This window comes from Bombina bombina, chromosome 8, assembly GCF_027579735.1.
Source record: "Bombina bombina isolate aBomBom1 chromosome 8, aBomBom1.pri, whole genome shotgun sequence".
NCBI lineage: Eukaryota > Metazoa > Chordata > Amphibia > Anura > Bombinatoridae > Bombina > Bombina bombina.
The window spans coordinates 245,837,389-245,858,690 of record NC_069506.1 but is presented as its reverse complement, the minus strand read 5'-3'; the positions used below and the strand labels follow the sequence as shown (position 1 = coordinate 245,858,690).

The following is a 21,302-nucleotide window of genomic DNA, read 5'->3' as shown; positions in this document are numbered from 1 at the left end:
TAGTGTTATTTTGTTTCTGATGGTTCCAAGTTACACAAACGGAATTATTTCCCTGTTCAATCTCACTAAATCTCACTACATTTAATTTTATACTGAATTGGTGATTAGTCCATGGCCATTTGAATATAACAAATAAATCCAAACTAATTTAGATGTATTCGTTACAAATGCATTCAGATTAGTTTAATTCCGTTGCTAGGGTAATTCGGGAATTCGAAGGTCATTGTATATCCATGCTCATAGCTTTACTAGTGTTAGTCCTGGGGATTTATCAGTGAATTATTTTGTATTGCTTTATTATACAATCACTTATATTGTATGCACTTAGCAGGTGTTCTGTCGATAACTCCAATTCATCGAGAACTCCAATATGATGTCACTTCCGGCTGCAGATTACACTAATTGCCTCCATTGCACATGCAAGCGTGCACCCGAGATTATTCATCTGTAAAGAGGCATACCCTTGGGAGAACTCATCGAATTCTCCAATAAAATCCATTGTGCATGCGTATTTTTTTATGACGCAAAAAATAACAGACCCTTGAGAAGAAGAACTTATCGAGTGCTACAAGAACTGCTGTTGCGCATGCGCGCATTACGTGTAAAAACCGGGCCCGTCTGTTGCTCAATAGCTTTACCCTCAGGCCAAGTTTTCACTTGTCACAATATTCAGCTTTGAAACTGCTGAGCACACATAAGGAGCTTAGAGAAATAAATTATAATAAATATTATGCATGCTCAGCCGCTTTCAAAGCTGAATATAGTGACAAGCAAAAACTTATCTCGGCCTGAGGGTAAAGCTATTGAGCAACAGACGGACCCAGTGTTTTACACATAATGCACACATGCGCAACAGCAGTTCTTGTAGCACTCGATAAGTTTATTCTCAAGGGTCGCATGCGCAATGGCTTTTATTGAGAATTTGATGAGTTCTCCCCAAGGATACGTCCTCTTTTCAGATGAATAATCCGGGTGCGTGTTTGCATGCACAATGGAGGCAATTTAGTGTAATCTGCAGCTGAAGGTGGCGTCATATTGGGAGTCTTCTCGATGAATTGGAGTTATCGACATAACACAGGCTCTAAACGTGAGGTGGTTACATGTGATTAGTTGAAACATATATAAACAAATGTACAGACTTTATACTCATATAGGAAATCAACTCAAGACTGAGCTAGGGTTTAATGACATCCAGATCTCTCTGCCCAATATCCATAGCTTCGTATGCATGTCACTGGCACTGCCAGGCAGCCATGACTACGGCACAGAGCTGAAAGCCACGTAAGCTTTTCAGTGGACAGAGGGACATCCTCTATTTTGTGGCATGGATTACAGTATGTGAATACTTGAATAAAAGTTAAGTTTTATCCACTTTCAGCGGTGCTCCTCATGGAGACTTTTTATTTGTTACTCTTTCAATGAGAGGTAGTGGCTAGTTAGGGAGCTGAGATCAAGGGGTTTGTACAACCTCCCCCATACAGGCTCTCATTACTACCTGCCACTTCAAGGCCCACCTAGTTTGTGATGTCACCATTGCTTGTTTTTGTGACATGACCAGCATTCCCTTGTAGCCTTAGGAGTGCCAGTTGCTATACCCACCATAGATCATGGCCTGCAGTGAGGGGGATCGCCAACAGCATTGGGTTGGGTGAAACCCTGCATGACGAGAACAGGTCATCATGAGCGCACAGGAAGAGATTTGCATGACGACCCATTCTTGTCATGCACATGGAACTAGTATGAACTACAAATTCAGTACAAAAGTTAGTTGGTCTGGTAATCAAAGGTATCTGATTTTAGCTGTTTTTCTAAAGAGAATCCACAAGTAATATCAAAATAATTGAAACATGTTTATCTTTTCATCATATAAAACTCTCTACAGAAATGTGTGTGCATATGTGTAGTATATGTGTGTAGTGTGTGTTTGTGTGTATATATGTGTAACATAGTAACATAGTAGATAAGGTTGAAAAACACTGAAGTCCATCGAGTTCAACCTATACAAATCTAAAAATACTTACAAAAAGCTCCAGTTAAGCTTAAATAACCCCACTAAAAGGTGACCCATTTAATACTAGCAATCATATCCTTGAATTTTGTTTATATACAGAAATGTATCCAGACTATTTTTAAATGTATCTAGGGTATTGGCATTCACTACCTCCTTTGGTAATGAGTTCCACAATTTATTGCTCTTGCAGTGAAAAAAACGTTTCCGTTGCAGAAGATTAAATTTCCTTTCCTCCAACCTTAAATTGTGACATCTTGTCAGAAACAATTTTCTTGAAATAAACAGAGCTTCTGCCATCTCTGTATATGGGGCCTTGAATATATTTATATAAAGTAATCATGTCACCTCACAAGTGTGCCTTTTTCTAAAGAAAACAGACCCAGTTTGGCTAGCCTCTCCTCATAGGTTACTTTCTCTAATCCCCTTATTAGCTTGTGGCCCTTCTCTGAACTTTTTCTAGTTCTGCAATATTTTTTTTTGCGATCGCGTCCTCAGAACTGCACTCCATACTCAAGGTGAGGTCTTAGCAGGGCTTTATATAGTGACAGAATTATGCTTTACCCCCTTGAATCAATGCCTCTTTTAATACATGTTAGTATCTTATTAGCCTTTGAAGCCACTGCCCTGCATTGTGCACCCCATTTTTAGCTTGTTATCTATTACTACTTCCCAAATCCTTTCCTCCTCTGTTGGCTAAGTCTTGTCCCATTTTAAAAAAATACGTTGCCTGTTTATTTTTACTTCCAAAAATGTAGAACCTTGCATTTTTCCGTATTAAATCCTCATTTTCCATTTACCTGCCCATAGCTTCTAATTTTTGCAAATCCCTTTGTAATGAAGTTCATCCTGCTCTGACCTAATGACCTTACTTAAAGGGCCACTGTATGTAAATATTTTCTATGCCTGTTACTAACTAACTACCCCAAATACGCTTTTTATCAATAGCATTTCATTAACATATCTCTACCGTATATCAGAAATCTTGTCTGCAAATTTAATTGTTTTCCAAACCCACTCGGTGGGTATCCTTTGCTCTGTACCAATCAGTTTACAATACCTAGGTTTCAAAATGGCGCCTTTAAACACAAAGTTATTGGTTTAAGTATTCGAACATTCAGTGCTGAAAATAGTGGGCAGGATAACATGACATCATCCGCGAATAAAAGATATAACTTTTACAACGTTATGAAACTTCGTTTTGGAGAAAATATAGGTCAGTAGGTTTTAATTAATGTTTATTAACTTTAATATGTTAGTTGTTTAGCTTAAAATTTATAACAGAAAGTAATCCTTTAACTTAGTATCATCTGCAAAAATAGAGATGTTGCTATTTAATCCTTGCTCCAAGTCATTTATAAAAATATTAAAAAGAACAGTACTGATCCCTGGAGGACTCCACTGATTACCTTTGTCCCAATCTGAGTATGATCCATTTACTACTACTCGTTGCTCCCTATCTTTTATCCAGTTATTTATCCAGGAGCTAACATTTTCAGATATTCCCAGTCCCTTAATTTTGTGCAATAATCTCTCATGTGGCACTGTAATCAAATGCCTTTGCAAAATCTAAGTATATCACATCAACTGATTCCCCCTTTATCTATATTTTTACTTACTTCCTCGTAGAATCTAATTAGATTAGTTTGACATGATCTATTTCTCCTAAAACCATGCTGATTAGGAACTCATAATCTTGTTTACACGAATATGCTCATCAATATAATCCTTTATAATCCCTTCAAATATCTTCCCACTATTGATGTCAGACTAACTGGTCTATAGCTTCCTGGATCATCCTGCTTCCCCCTTTGAAGAGTGGCACCACATCAGCTTTACGCCAATCCTGGGGTACCATGCCTGAGGATAATGAGTCTTGAAAAAATTAAGTGTAGAGGTTTGTCTATAACAGTGCTAAATTCCCTTAACACCCTTGGGTGTATTCCATCTGGGCCTGTGAGTTTTATTTACCTTAATAGTTATCCAGTTTTTTTCACTGATATCCTCTAAACATAACCCAGTTAATGGTATGGACTGGCATGTTCTATTTTGTTACAAAATATCACCCAATGGTTCCTCTCGTTTAGTACCTCAGCCTTCTCCCAGTCCTTGTCATTATTTATCATGATACCCTCCACGCATTTTAATGTACCTATATTATCCTTCTTAGATTTTTTGCTATTTATGTACTTAAAGAACTTGATGTATAGTGATACGTGTGTGCCTATATGTGTGTGTAGTGTGCGTGTGTTTGTGGTGTGTGCATATGTGTGTGTAGTGTGTGTTTGTGTCTATGTATGTGTGTGCATTTATGTGTGTGTGGTGTATGCAGTCTGTGTAGTGTGTGTGTGTAGTGTGTGCAATGTTTGTGTGTTCGTCCAAGAGTATATTACGCATGTGAATGTCTGGCTTTGCTACAGGAAAAACTAGGCACTGAATTGTGAACAAAATGAAGTACATTAAGTCAAACCATAAATAGGAGTGTATAGCAATTACTTTATAGACTCTCATACATTTTGGTCTGGTGCATCACTATAATATAGGGGGATGCTCCAACCAACTTATGATATAGGCTACTAGAGTAGTAAGTTAAACATTTCCAGGTAAAGTAATTATAAATGGACATATTCACTCAGGTGTTAAGAATTCTATTGATATTTGGGGATTTATTTAAAACATATGTGTGCTCTTATTAGACCACTGTGTAAATCACTATGTAAATCTAAGTTTGAATCTCTACATAACAACACACCTTTATATAAAAAAAAAAAGAATAAAACCAACACTGTTCATTTTGTTTTATCTAACAAAAAACTGTAGTATTTAGTGTTCTCCCCCACTGGTCTTACTCAAGGTAATGATAACAGAAAACAACTTGAAAACAAATATTACTACAAATTCATAGACAATGCAGAGACAGTAAGCGCATATCACATTCCCTGGGAGCTGGGGGTCAGTGACTGTCCTCACTTCTGACGCCCTTCTGGTCTGAATCTGGCCGACTAACAGGAGCCATTACCTTCTGACCTTTAGCCCAGCACACAGTGAGGGAGGGGACCCAACAACTTTTCTAGTAAACCCAACCCAGTGATACATCCTTCTTGTGCTCTGAATAAACCGTTTCTCAGTCTACACAGTGCTGTACATCTACATTGTTCAGAACTAAATGGGAATAGGTTTGTTTTTTGAAGTAAAACATTGGGGTTGTGAACAAATAAATGAACAAATATAAGGTATACAACTAAACCAATCTTTATTAAATATTATTTTTAAAAATCTATTAAAGGGACATGCCAGCAAAATGGGAATCCAAGCAGATGCATTTCAGTTTTTTGTAATATGCATGTATCAGCAAAAATGTTTTTTATAAAAGCTATAGCTGTTTCAAATGTGTATTTAAGTATGCACCGTGCACCAGCATTTTAAACACAGCAATTGCTCAAAGAGCCTAAGGTGCTTGTACCATCTGGTAATGACTCAATTTGTTAATTGATGACATGATGCAATCCCCATTGGCGCTCTGAGCAGCTGCAGTATTTAAAATGTGGTGCACTGAGAATATTTAGCTATGCTTCACATGCACTTGCAGAGAAAAATGTTAACAATTAAACAGTGATAACTTTTACTAGAAGCATTTTTTGTCAATACAAATATATTCTAAATATGTTTTTATTCAAAGATGTGCATTTCAATTTTGACCAGAAAGTCCCTTTAAGCTATATAACAACAAAAGCATTAAAGGGAGATAGAGCATGCAATTTTAAGCAACTTTTTAATTTACTCTTATTATCAATTTTGCATTAGTCTCTTGCTATCTTTATTTGAAAAGCAAGATTGTAAAGCTTAGAAGCCAGCCCATTTTTGGTTGAGAACCTGAGTTATGCATGCTTATTGGTTTGCTAAATGTAGCCACAAATAAGCAAGTGCTATCCAGGGTTAGAACCTACAATGGGATGGTTCCTAAACTTTAAATTCCTGACTTTTAAATAAAGATAGCATGAGAACAAAGAAAAATTGATAGTAGGAGTAAATTAGAAAGTTGCTTAAAATTACATGCTCTATCTGAATCATTAAAAAAAATGGGTTTAGTAACTCTTTAAGAGGAACAATTTCAGAGAAAGCATGACTGTTACCAATTCAGTATTGATACAGTCCTCTTCATGTGTCATTTTATTAAAAACCAAACATTCTGTTGCAATCATAAATTAACATTTTTCTAGTATTTTAATACAAATTTGATAACTTGTGCTTTATGCAATATTAATTTTTATTAAGCCAAAAATTATAAACATTTTATTAAATGAATATTTGAAGAATAAGAATAAAAAAAAATGCATGCTCTAATTGGTTTAGTAGTGTGTCATTTTTTATATTACTGATCCCTAGTTTATTATGGTGTTTGACCCCAGAAATGCAGTTAAACACATAGCTAAAGTACCATCCAGGAACACCAAACATTGCAGCTTCTGCGCAGAACATCGCTGGTGAGCCATTCAGAAGCACCAGTCACACAGTTGCTAATCACTGGCCATGCTCTTCTCAGCAGCTGCAATACTTGAGTTTTAGGCATCTGACTTGTTGCTTTTGTTATTTGCATTAAACACATGGTAAGATAGGGTCAGTAATGCAAACATTACATATTGTAAGGAATTGGAGCAGTGTATGTTTGCTTTAGAATGTCCAGACTTTCTTTTCTTTCTTGGATTGAACATATTTCCATATCTTCATTCGACAATGTTTGTCTAAAAACAAGTGATAAATGCTTAGAAATGCTAATACAGTACACAATCTAACACAGGTATTAAAAATCATTTTTTATTAACTATATCAGTGAAAAGGAAAATAATAAATTGGATAGGATTCTAAGGCACTTGACAAATGATGGTAGATTTGTAGAAGAATATAAGGAGATAGCAGACTGCCTATTGTATTACTTCTGTTCTGGATTAACAATAGTCCGTAGAGGTAGAAGAATACATTAAGGGGACAAGAAACCCTTTTTTATATATAATTCAGATAAAGTATACAATTTAAAACATACAAAGTTTACCATTTCACTTGTATTATCACATTTTCATTTAAAGAAATATGGAAGTAAAAGTAATCTTTTATGATTCACATAAAAGCGTAAAATAAAAAAAAATAAAAAAAAATAAATGTACCTCTTTCTCTTGGTGTCCTTTAATATGTTAGCTCCTTTTTTTAGGCACAGGAACATGGGAAGGTCTTAAGTACTATATGACAAAGTATTTAATAATGACTGTAACTATGCTAATCACACAGTGCACAAGATATGTGCACACTCACGGGCCTTTCTAGATATGCTATCATGGAAAGCAGACATATTTAAACGACGGATACCATGAAAAAGAAAAAAAACAATGTACACTCTGTCTGAATCATTGATGTTTAATTTTGTCTTCCATGTCCCTTTAAAGGGACAGTCAACCATAGAATTGTTATTGTTTTAAAAGATAGATAATCCCTTTTTCTTTCATGTAATTAGCAAGAGTCCATGAGCTAGTGACGTATGGGATATACATTCCTACCAGGAGGGCAAAGTTTTCCCAAACCTTAAAATGCCTATAAATACACCCCTCGCCACACCCACAATTCAGTTTTACAAACTTTGCCTCCTATGGAGGTGGTGAAGTAAGTTTGTGCTAGATTCTACGTTGATATGCGCTCCGCAGCAAGTTGGAGCCCGGTTTTCCTCTCAGCGTGCAGTGAATGTCAGAGGGATGTGAGGAGAGTATTGCCTATTTGAATGCAGTGATCTCCTTCTACGGGGTCTATTTCATAGGTTCTCTGTTATCGGTCGTAGAGATTCATCTCTTACCTCCCTTTTCAGATCGACCGATATACTCTTATATATACCATTACCTCTGCTGATTCTCGTTTCAGTACTGGTTTGGCTTTCTACAAACATGTAGATGAGTGTCCTGGGGTAAGTAAATCTTATTTTCTGTGACACTCTAAGCTATGGTTGGGCACTTTTGTTTATAAAGTTCTAAATATATGTATTCAAACATTTATTTGCCTTGACTCAGAATGTTCAACATTCCTTATTTTCAGACAGTCAGTTTCATATTTGGGATAATGCATTTGAATCTTTCTTTTTTTTCTTACCTTAAAAAATTTGACTCTTTTTTCCCTGTGGGCTGTTAGGCTCGCGGGGGCTGAAAATGCTTCATTTTATTGCGTCATTCTTGGCGCGGACTTTTTTGGCGCAAAAAATCTTTTCCGTTTCCGGCGTCATACGTGTCGCCGGAAGTTGCGTCATTTTTTTGACGTTCTTTTGCGCCAAAAATGGCGGCGTTCCGGATGTGGCGTCATTTTTGGCGCCAAAAGCATTTAGGCGCCAAATAATGTGGGCGTCTTATTTGGCGCTAAAAAAATATGGGCGTCGCTTTTGTCTCCACATTATTTGTCTCATTTTTCATTGCTTCTGGTTGCTAGAAGCTTGTTCACTGGCATTTTTTTCCCATTCCTGAAACTGTCATTTAAGGAATTTGATCGATTTTGCTTTATATGTTGTTTTTTCTATTACATATTGCAAGATGTTCCACGTTGCAACTGAGTCAGAAGATACTTCAGGAAAATCACTGCCCGGTGCTGGAGCTACCAAGCTAAGTGTATCTGCTATAATTTTTGGTATCTGTTTCTCCAGCTGTTGTTTGTATTGCATGTCATGACAAACTTATTAATGCAGATAAAATGTCCTTTAGTACTGTTACATTACCTGTTGCTGTTCCGTCAACATCTAATTTTCAGAGTGTTCCTGATAAACATAAGAGATTTTATTTTTTAAATCCATTAAGAAGGCTATGTCTGTTATTTCTCCTTTAGTTTATATAAAAGTATTTTAAAACTTCTCTTTTTTCAGATGAATTTTTAAATGAACATCATCATTCTGATACTGATAATGGTTCTTCTGGTTCAGAGGTTTCTGTCTCAGAGGTTGATGCTGATAAATCTTTGTATTTGTTCAAGATGGAATTTATTCATTCTTTATTTAAAGAAGTATTAATTGCATTAGAAATAGAGGATTCTGGTCCTCTTGATACTAAAATCTAAACGTTTAAATAAGGTTTTTAAATCTCCTGTAGTTATTCCAGAAGTGTTTAATCTCCCTGATGCTATTTCTGAAGTAATTTCCAGGGAATGGATTAATTTGGGTAATTCTTTTACTCCTTCTAAACGTTTAAGCAATTATATCCTGTGCCATCTGACAGATTAGAGTTTTTTGGGACAAAATCCCTAAGGTTATGGGGCTGTCTCTACTCCTGCTAAATGTACTACTATTTCTACGGCAGATAGTACTTCATTTAAGGATCCTTTTAGATAGGAAAATTGAATCCTTTCTAAGAAAAGCTTACTTATGTTAAGGTAATCTTCTTAGACCTGCTATATTTTTAGCGGATGTTGCTGCAGCTTCAACTTTTTGGTTAGAAGCTTTAGCGCAACAAGTAACAGATCATAATTTTATAGCATTATTATTATTCTATAACATGCTAATAATTTTATTGGTGATACCATCTTTTGATATCATTAGAGTTGATGTCAGGTATATGTCTCTAGCTATTTTAGCTAGAAAAGCTTTATGGATTAAACTTGGAATGCTGATATGTCTTCTAAGTCAACTTTGCTTTCCCTTTCTTTCCAGGGTAATAAATTATTATCTCAACTGTTTCTGGAAGGAAGGGGAACTTTTTTACCAAAGGATAAAAAATCTAAGGTAAATTTAGGTCTAATAATCATTTTCGTTCCTTTCCTCACAACAAGGAACAAAAGCCTGATCTTCATCCTCAGGAGCAGTATCAGTTTGGAAACTATTTCCAGTTTGGAATATATCCAAGCCTTATAGAAACCTATAGCCAGCTCCTAAGTACCCATGAAGGTGCGGCCCTTATTCCAGCTCAGCTGGTATGGGGCAGATTACGTTTTCTTCAAAGAAATTTGGATCAATTCCGTTCTCAATCTCTGGTTTTCAGAACATTGTTTCAGAAAGGTACAGAATTGGCTTCAAGTTAAGGCCTCCTGCTAAGAGATTTTTTTCTTTCCCGTGTCCCAGTTAACACAGCAAAGGCTCAGCATTTCTGAAGTGTGTTTCAGATCTAGAGTTGGCTGGAGTAATTATGCCAGTTCCAGTTCTGGAACAGGGGCTGGGGTTTTATTTTATCTCTTCATTGTACCAAAGAAGGTCAATTCCTTCAGACCAGTTCCGGATCTATCAATATTGAATCGTTATGTAAGGATACCAACATTCAAGATGGTTACTGTAGGACTATCCTGCCTTTTGTTTAGCAAGGGCATTATATGTCTACAATAGATTTTCAGGATGTGTATCTGCATATTCCGATTCATCCAGATCACTTTTAGTGTCTGAGATTCTCTTTTTAGACAAGCATTACCAGTTTTGTGGCTCTACCGTTTGGCCTAGCCTCAGTTCCAAGAATTTTTTTCAAAGGTTCTCGATGCCCTTCTTTCTGTAATCAGAGAACAGGGTTTTGGTATTTCCTTATTTGGACGATATCTTGGTACTTGCTCAGTCTTCTCATTTTCGAAGAATCTCATACGAATCGACTTGTGTTGTTTCTTCAAGTTCATGGTTGGAGGATCAATTTACCAATCAGTTCATTGATTCCTCAGACAAGGGTAACCTTTTTAGGTTTCTAGATAAATTCAGTGTCTATGACTCTGTCCTTGTCAGACAAGAGAAGTTTAACATTGATATCAGCTTGTCAAAACCTTCAGTCACAATCATTCCCTTTGGTAGCCTTATGCATGGAAATTTTAGGTCTTAGGACTGCCGCATCAGATGCAATCTCCTTTGCTCGTTTTCACATGCGACCTCTTCAGCTCTGTATGCTGAACCAATGGTGCAGGGATTACTCAAAGATATCTCAATTAATATCTTTAAATCGATTATACGACACTCTCTGACATGGTGGACAGATCACCATCGTTTAGTTCAGGGGGCTTCTTTGTTCTTCCGACCTGGACTATAATCTCAACAGATGCAAGTCTTACAGGTTGGGGAGCTGTGTGGGGGTATCTGACGGCACAAGGGGTTTGGGAATCTCAGGAGGTGAGATTTCCGATCAATATTTTGGAACTCCGTGCAATTTTCAGAGCTCTTCAGTCTTGGCCTCTTCTGAAGAGAGAGTTGTTCATTTGTTTTCAGATAGACAATGTCACAACTGTGGCATACATCAATCATTAAGGAGGGACTCACAGTCCTCTGGCTATGAAAGAAGTATCTCGAATTTTGGTTTGGGCGGAATCCAGCTCCTGTCTAATCTCTGCGGTTCATATCCCAGGTATGGACAATTGGAAAGCGGATTATCTCCGTCGCCAAACGTTGCACCTGGGCGAATGGTCTTCACCCAGAGGTATTTCCTCAGATTGTTCAAATGTGGGAACTCCCAGAAATAGATCTGATGGCTTCTCATCTAAACAAGAATCTTCCCTGGTATCTGTCCGGATCCCGGGATCCTCGGGCGGAGGCAGTGGATGCATTATCTCTTTCCTTACAAGTGTCATCCTGCCTATATCTTTCCGCCTCTAGTTCTTCTTCCAAGGGTATTCTCCAATATTCTAAAAGAAATGCTCGTTTGTCCTGCTGGTAGCTCCAGCATGGTCTCACAGGTTTTGGTATGCGGATCTTGTCCGGATGGCCTCTTGCCAGCTGTGGACTCTTCCGTTAAGACCAGTCTTTCTGTCTCAAGGTTCTTTTTTCCATCAGGATCTCAAAACCTTAATTTTAAGGTATGGAGTTTGAACGCTTGATTCAAAGAGGTTTCTCTGACTCTGCGATTGATACTATGTGACAGGCTCGTAAATCTGTATCTAGAGAGATATATTATAGAGTCTGGAAGACTTATATTTCTTCAGGATGGTTTAGATAAAGGTTTGTCCGCAAGTTCCTTGAAAGACAAATCTCTGCTCTTTCTGTTCTTTTTCACAGAAGGATTGCTAATCTTCCTGATATTCATTGTTTTGTACAACCTTTGGTTCGTATAAAACCTGTCATTAAGTCAATTTCTCCTCCTTGGAGTTTGAATTTGGTTCTGGGGGCTCTTCAAGCTCCTCCTTTTGAATCCATGCATTCTTTGGTCGTTATATTACTTTCTTGGAAAGTTTTGTTTCTTTTGGCCATCTCTTCTGCCAGAAGAGTCTCTGAATAATCTACTCTTTTTTGTGAGTCTCCTTTTCTGATTTTGCATCAGGATAAGGCGGTGCTGCGAACTTCTTTTGAATTTTTTACCTAAGGTTGTGAATTCTAACAACATTAGTAGAGAAATTGTGGTTCCTTCATTATGTCCTAATCCTATGAATTCTAAGGAGAAATCATGGCATTCTTTGGATGCTGTTAGAGCTTTGTAATATTATGTTGAAGCTACTAAGTCTTTCCGAAAGACTTCTAGTCTATTTGTCATCTTTTCCGGTTCTAGAAAGACCAGAAAGCTTCTGCCATTTCTTTGGCATCTTGGTTGAAATCTTTATTTCATCATGCCTATGTTGAGTCGGGTAACACTCCGCCTCAAAGGATTACAGCTCATTCTACTAGGTCAGTTTCTACTTCCTGGGCGTTTAGGAATGAAGCTTCGGTTGATCAGATTTGCAAAGCAGCAACTTGGTCCTCTTTGCATATTTTTACTAAATTCTACCATTTTGATGTGTTTTCTTCTTCTGAAGCAGTTTTTGGTAGAAACGTACTTCAGGCAGTGGTTTCAGTTTGAATCTTCTGCTTATGTTTTTTCATTAAAATTTTATTCTGGGTGTGGATTATTTTCAGCAGGAATTGGCTGTCTTTATTTTATCCCTCCCTCTCTAGTGACTCTTGCGTGGAAAGATCCACATCTTGGGTAATCATTATCCCATACGTCACTAGCTCATGGACTCTTGCTAATTACATGAAAGAAAACATAATTTATGTAAGAACTTACCTGATAAATTCATTTCTTTCATATTAGCAAGAGTCCATGAGGCCCGCCCTTTTTTGTGGTGGTTTTGATTTTTTTTGTATAAAGCACAATTATTCCAATTCCTTATTTTATATGCTTTCGCACTTTTTTCTTATCACCCCACTTCTTGGCTATTCGTTAAACTGAATTGTGGGTGTGGTGAGGGGTGTATTTATAGGCATTTTAAGGTTTGGGAAACTTTGCCCCTCCTGGTAGGAATGTATATCCCATACGTCACTAGCTCATGGACTCTTGCTAATATGAAAGAAATGAATTTATCAGGTAAGTTCTTACATAAATTATGTTATTAGTCATTCCCCAGTTTTGCATAACCAACACAGTTATATTAATGTACTTTTTACCTTTGTGATTACCTTGTATCTAGGAACCTTCTTCCAGCCCCCTGATCACATGACTGTGACTGTTTATTATCTATTGTCTTAAATTTAGCATTGTTTTGTGCTAGATCTTAAATAACCCCCTGTGCCTGAACACAGTGTTATCTATATGACCCACGTGTACTTTCTGTCTCTTTGTGTTGAAAAGAGATTTAAAAAGCATGTGATAAGAGGCAGCCCTCAAAGGCTTAGAAATTAGCATATGAGCCTACCTATGTTTAGTTTAAACTAAGAATACCAAGAGAAAAAAGCAAATTTGATGATAAAAGTAAATTGGAAAGTCAATTAAAATTAAAAGTCCTATCTGAATAATGAAAGTTTAATTTATACTTGACTGTCCCTTTAAGTAGGGTATATGGGCTAACCTAATGGACATTCTGGTTCTTATATTCTATGTCTCTTTAATTAGGATATTTGGACTAACCTGATGGACCTTCTAGTTCTTATCTGCTGCCACAATTTGTTTTTATGAATCATACCTCTTATACCCTTTAAAGACATACTGACAAATATACTTTATAGTCAGTAGGTAGGGGGGCCCTAGTGGAGCAAATTGTACTTACCAAGAATTTACCCCTTGTCGCTCCTCATAAAGCAAAACAACACTACACTATGCAGACACATGTAAAACCCAAATAATTTTAGTAGAATAAAAGAAAACACTCAGTATATTAACTCAAAACATTCTATCACATATAAAATAAAATACTATTAAAAAAAAACATGAAGTGTATGTTTATGCACAACTTTCTTTAGGGACATACTGCTGTCTGATTAGGATAAAACAGATCTATCTGTGGGCAGTAACGCACCCCACAAACATAAAAACTATTATTTTTTTCAGTACAAAAATAACTGCTGTTACTTTTTAAAATTCAGAGCTTTAATCCACCTGACTTTTTTCAGAATGACTTACTAATGTTCATTTTTTCATTTGCAGAATTTACAGTAATATTGGTGTAATATTCCATAATAAATAAATGAAACACATGCCAGGAACACAGATTGCAATGTAAATACAAAATAAACATAAAAGACAATCAGGAGACAAGAACTGATAACCCCTGACACATGGCATAATCTGATAGGTGTCACAATGTTTGATCATAGGCAGCCTGCCTATAAATGCAGCTCTGTGCCATCAGTCAGAGCACACCTGCAGCAAAAGCTAAAGATCAGCCCAGCAGTCAGAGCCTGAACACATCTGCAGCAGAAGCTAACGTTCAGCCCAGCACTTAGAGCCTGAATACACCTGCAGCACAAGCTAACGATCAGCCCAGCACTCAGAGCCTGAATACACCTGCAGCACAAGCTAACGATCAGCCCAGCACTCAGGTCCTTAACACACCTGCAGCACAAGCTAACGATCAGCCCAGCACTTAGAGCCTGAATACACCTGCAGCACAAGCTAACGATTAGAGCAGCACTCTGAACCTGAATACACCTGCAGCACAAGCTAACGATCAGCCCAGCACTCAGAGCCTGAATACACCTGCAGCACAAGCTAACGATCAGCGCAGCACTCTGAACCTGAATACACCTGCAGCACAAGCTAACAATCAGTCAGACACTATGAAATCTGCAGCTCTCTGTGTACTTCTCATCCTCTCACTGCTCTGCCATACAAGTTACTCTGCCTCAGTGATGGGGGTAAGTAAGCACAATATGCTTGGTTCCTGATTCATGTCCAACAGGGTTGGTCGGAGGTTCATATCCACCAATTACTAGCTAGTTTCCAGTAGTGCATTGCCACTCCTGAGCCTACCTAGGTATGCTTTACAACAACAATTTGATAACAGAAGTAAATTAAAACATTTTAAAATTGCATGTGCTATCCATTAAAGTTCAATGTTGACTTTTATTTCTCTTCAAGCTGTTGCCCAGCTGTTCCAGTGTATGTAACCCAACCCCCACCTTAGCCTTAATGACTAGTGAAGTTAACCCCATGAATGTCAGAGAGAGCAGTAATATTCTGACATTCAAGTGACTGGCCATAAATGTAACAATAAAAGCAACCATTTAGATTGTCTACAAAAAAGAAGGTGGCACCATTTCATCACCAACATTTTAAAGTTCAGTATATCATGTCATGCCTATGCTGCTGTTACAGGGATGGTGCTGGGATCATGGAACAGTTTGCCAGTTTGAGTGGTAGAAAATAATAGAATATGGATTTCAAACAGATTTGAAGTAGATATGACTACTCACAGTAGGAACTCCCAAACGTGTTTCCTTCTGAAATACCCATAATATGCCCCCAACAAATCTATTAATATGTACCCACAGAAGTACAGGCCAATATATATCAGACAATGTATACTTGTTCTACTCTTGGCTTTTTTAAATGATTATTATTTATTTTTAAAAATAAGAGAAAAAGAAAAGAAGCCATTTGGTTTCATGAACATTGCTTATATTTCAATATGGGTGTAAAGATGATTACAAATCTATAAATGACAACTTAAATATCCTTCATTCCATTTAGTATTGAAATTATTTTATTGGAAAGAACTTTATTTCCAGAGAACTCCCTTATTTACCCAAACCTTTTTGTAGTCTCCCAGACACCCTTATTTATCTGCTCTAAGAAAATTTTGCTCCCCTTTTTTTTCAGCATATAAAATCTTAATTTCAAACATTTAATATTGTATTTTCATTTAGTTAATCATTTTGATGTATCTGTCAGTTTAATGTCTTTACTACCACTGTGCCTTAAATTAGAAATAGAATTCTCGGATTTGCAGAAAGCTGTTGAATGTATTAAACTAGATTATGTAAATGAAGATGATTTGTATGAAAAAAAAAAAAAATTGTTGTACCAAACTGCATCAAATTGTAAAATAAAGTGTAGTTTTTTTGTCAGTAACTACTGTATAATTTGTCAATTTCCTACATGACATTTGTCAATTCCTTAGTCTCCTTTATTTTCTTGGGAAAATTTTTTTTTTTGGCAACTCTGGATAGAACATTCTTAAAAACGTAACTCAGATCAGAATGGTTTAAAACAAACAATGTGAATAGCAAAATCCTATCACTACTCTGTTACTCATAAAACGTGTTTATTTTTATATTACAGAAAGAAATGACTAATTCTGCAGACCATCTCATACAATCTCAGATGGAAGAATCAAATATACTGGTGAGTCAAATTGCTTTGAAAGTTCTGATTAGTCCATGAGAAGTGATTTAAATATGTTACAAGTAAAGCCAAAATCTGGGTAATCATAGGATTACCCAGTGGCTGTGGGCAAAGCCCAATCTAAGATCATACCTTGGGCTTTACCCGGGTAATCCTAGAATTACCCAATTTCTGGCTTTACCGTAACATATGCACTAATATTGACTGTACTAGTAACTTGTGCTTTCTGGGCTAGTAACTTTTAACCCCAAAGAACTTTTATCATATAAATTCCCAAAATCAATTATTGTGTTGTGTATATACACACCCAGACCTTCCTACAAAATTGCCAGCTCTAGTAAATGCCTTCATAAAAAAGCATAGGAACTGTTGAGTTGAGGAAGGCTGGAATGGCCATTATCAAATACATTCTACTATATATACATTATTTGTAAACTGTTTGTACTTGAGTGACAAATCTCACCATCCTATTAAGCATTTTACTAAGACAAAGGGGTAGATTTATCAAGCAGCGGATGCTGCAATCTTCACCCGAAGTTTCAGGTCCGCCTGAAACATAAGTTAGAAAGCAGCGGTCGTAAGATTGCTGCTCCTTAACTCATCCCCCACCTCTGAGGTTGCGGACAGCAATCATCCCGATTGGATACGATTGGAATGATTGACATCCCCTGCTTTGGCCGCAAATATGCAGGGGCGGCATTGCACAAGCATTTCAACAGAAATGCTTGTGCAATGATAAATGCTGACATTGTATACTGTTGGCATTTATCGATGTCGGAAGGACATGATCAGTTACAACGGATCATGTCCGCCCGACATTTGATAAATCTACCCCAAAGTAGGAGCACTTGTAAATTTTGAAAATTTAGTAGGGATGGGTGAATGTGGCTAAAGTGCAAATTGATTGGTAGCATGAATAGTTCTGTGGACATTCGTTATGGACAATCGAATGTTGATAAGAAGAAAAATTCATTAAAATTTGGTTATTGAATGTTGTTTTTATTTTTCGAATGTTCATCATAATTAGATCAAATATCCACATTCAAAATTTCAAATGTACCATTCGATTTAACAATTACTATTAAGAAGTTCAATAGTTCATGTGGTAGAGAATTTAGTAAATTGATACATAATCAATACAAATATATTGATTCACATTTTTCTATTTAAAATATTACATAATTTGAATATTATATTTAAAGAGTGCATTAGATATATTACAAATATATCGATTACATTTTTTCTAATTTGAATATTGCATAATTTGAATATTATATTTAAAGAGTGCATTAGATATACTATTACAAATATATTGATTACATTTTTTCTAATTTGAATATTACATAATTTGAATATTATATTTAAAGAGAGCATTAGATATATTACAAATATATTGATTACATTTTTTCTAATTCGAATATTGCATAATTTTATTCAAATTATGCAATATTTGAATTAGAAACATTTGAATTGAAGTTAATTTAAAGATGGCATTAGAAATACTATTAGAATGTTGTACAAACATTTGAAATTCTAAACGAACGAACAAATGTGTTAAAATCTGTTTAATCTTGCAAAACATTTGCCCATCCTTAAAATTAAAGGGACAGGAAAGTCAAATTTAAACTTGCATGATTCAGATAGAGCATGCTATTTTAAGAAACTTTTAAATTCACTTCCATTTTCAAATGTGCTTCGTTCTCTTGGTATCCCTTCTTGAAAATGAATATACACATATCATACACCAGTGGGAGCTAGCTGCTGATTGGTGCCTACACACATTTGTCTTGTGATTGGCTAACTAGATATGTTCAGCTAGCTTCCAGTAAGGTAATGATGTTCCTTCTGCAAAGGATAACAAGAGAATGAAGCAAATTTCATAATAGAAGTAAATTGGAAAGTTATATGTTCTACCCAAATCATGAAAGAAAATTTTGGAGTTTCCTGTCCCTTTACGGTAATGTCTAATCACTGGTAGCAAAAATGAATGCTTTGCTAGGCAAACAACAAAACCCTGTTCAGAGTACGTGGACAATGCAAAAGACAGCTCTAAAATAGTTTATAATAGTGACATTATTATTATTTATTATAATGCATACAGAACAGATTATAAATATAATTTTTGTAAATGTTTTGGGGGGATTTTTGCATATAATTTCAGGTTGTAGTATCAACTTTAAACACTGTAGGTTTTTCAAGATAGTACGATTGTTTCTTTCTATAATAAGCCTCTTTTGTGTTTTAGGCCCCACTTCTCAGGACCAAACGTCAGTCACACTTGTCCATCTGTACCTTCTGTTGCAAAAACAAAGGATGTAAGTTCTGCTGTCGAACATAGGACATTCTGAGACAAACGGTTGTCAAAAGTTCCACTATTAAAAAAAAAAAAACCTAGGAGATCCCTGTGTCTCCCAATTTTCTGCTATAACGTTTTAAAGCTGTAATGTTATTAGAACCTCTGGTATTGATTGAAGTATTGTTATACATAACAAGTGAATCTCTTTAGTTACTGGTGTAAGAATTTGCCTTTCTGATTACAGCACAGAAAAAAAAACTACACATCACAGCTTGCAAATGTTTTAAAAACTACCTAGTCTATATGCTTTCTATTGTGGAAAAGCTGATATTTATTTTTCTTATTTCTAAGACTGAGCATTGTATTTATAACACATTTTACTTTATTGTTAACATTGTTTAATGTTTGTAGACTTAATGTATATATCTAGATTTGTATATCAGAAATATTAAAAACAAAAAACAACAACTTTGGTGTAACTTAATTTGATTTAATTTAAAGTTCTCTGAAGCACAACCATCATTTCATTTTGTAATCATGGAATACTTTTGTAAAGATCTATTGGATATATACTTTATCAATAAAATGCAAATTAAAGGGACAGTATACACCAATTTCCATATAACTGCATGTAATAGACACTACTACTAAGACAAATATGCACAGATTCTGATATAAAATCCAGTATAAAACCTTTTAGGCTAGGGCAACCACTGTAATGGGCTGAGAAAGCAGGAAAAGCAGACTCTCCCTCCTCCCCCGTCCTCTGCATATGAAAAGACCCAATAGACAAACAGGAGCACACAGTTATATGTATACATCAGTATACATCTGTAACATTGGGGCTTGGGTAGGAGTCTAAAAATCAGCACAATGTTATTTAAAAATAAGCATAACTATACATTGTTATAAAAACACATGATAATGCGCCTTCATATTTGAGAGGAAGGTTGCGATGAATATTGCAGCTTTATTCTGTCTAATAAGTATATTGTTTTATCTTTGTTTTCATTGATTTCCTTGTCCTCCAATACAAAAGGACCCTTGCTCAGCAATCACATGTATATAGGATCTCAGCATGAATTGTTCTTTGCACATGTGCAGGTATAGAAACAGATTGAGGTAGCTCTGCCCTCTTTCCTTCCCTTAAAGGGATAGAAAAGTAAAAATTAAATGTGCATGATTCCGATAGAGCATGACATTTTAGGACACTTTTAAATGTACTTTGTTGTCTTGGTATCAATTGCGTAAAAATATGTACATATCTTGCACTACTGGGTGCTAGCTGGTGATTGGTGCCTACACACATTTGTCTCTTGTGATTGGCTAACTAGATGTGTTCATCCAGCTCCCCATAGTACTTTGCTGCTCCTTCTTAAAAGGATACCAAGAGAATGAAGCAAATATGATAATAGAAATAAATTGGAATGTTGTTAAAAATTATGTTCTATCTCAGTCATAAAAGAAAATATTAGGGTTTCATGTCCCTTTGAGGTGGTTTAGATCAGATTCAGCCTAGTTAATTAAACAATTTATGAAACAAGTAATTAAACAGCCATATATTTTCTAATCACAATCTAATAGCTATATATATATATATATATATATATATATATATATATATATACAAACAAAAACACTCACCTGAACTACCTATTATACTTACTACAATTGCAAAGAATGCTTTTTCTATCATGATTGTTGATGAAAATTAATTCACCTTAAAGGGACAGTGTACTGTAAAATTGGTTTTCCCCTTAATGTGTTTCCAGTTACTTGTTATACCAGCAGCAAAGTATAAGATGTATGAGGAATTGCTCATTTAGATTTATCTTGGTGTATGAAATAATTGCTTTTTATCTTTGACACCACAACCCATTAAAATGGTCAGAGCTTTCAGGGAAATCAGTCTTTGGTCACCTTAAAAACATCTCCAAAATTTGCCACTTCTTCACACAATACTCAAATAAGACCACTCTCTAATTATTTCCCACCTTGACTACTGCAACTCCATCCTATCCAGCCTCCCTAGCTGCCGTCTATCTCCCTTACAATCCATAATAAATGCTTCTTCCTTACACGTAACTCATCTGCTGCACCTCTCTGGCTTCCTCTAACCTCCAGAATAAAACAAAATCCTGACTTTAACTTTTAAAGCTCTCAATAACACTGCTCCACCCTCTATCTCCGACCTGGGGCGCGATCCGATAAAGATCGTAGTTTGCGGCACAAGCGAGGGAACCCCCGCTGCCCGTAGTTTCAGCTCGCAACTCGAGCTATCCTATATACGGCTCCGTCAGATGCTAAAGTGCCATAAGTCTGATAAACCAGTGATGTCCAGAAATCTGCTTATTATGTAAATTAAGTAAATTTCTGGAGTCGCCAGTGACAGCACTTTAGAAACTGCCGGCGCCTACAAAACCTGACTAAATTATTAAATCTCCCATACTGTAACACGCCTCCCAAACATAGCCCGACACGTCTAACCCTC

The 21,302-nt window shown here is 36.1% G+C and overlaps 1 protein-coding gene across 1 annotated transcript; it reads left to right on the top strand.

The window, feature by feature from the left end:
- The first annotated feature begins 14,513 nt into the window (after positions 1–14,513).
- Positions 14,514–19,417, top strand: LOC128639085 (hepcidin-1). The gene is made up of 3 exons (XM_053691234.1): positions 14,514–15,026; positions 16,453–16,515; positions 18,761–19,417. The coding sequence occupies exons 1-3, from the start codon at positions 14,949–14,951 to the stop codon at positions 18,851–18,853; spliced, it is 234 nt and encodes a 77-aa protein (XP_053547209.1). The 5' UTR covers positions 14,514–14,948; the 3' UTR covers positions 18,854–19,417.
- The last annotated feature ends 1,885 nt before the right edge of the window (positions 19,418–21,302 follow it).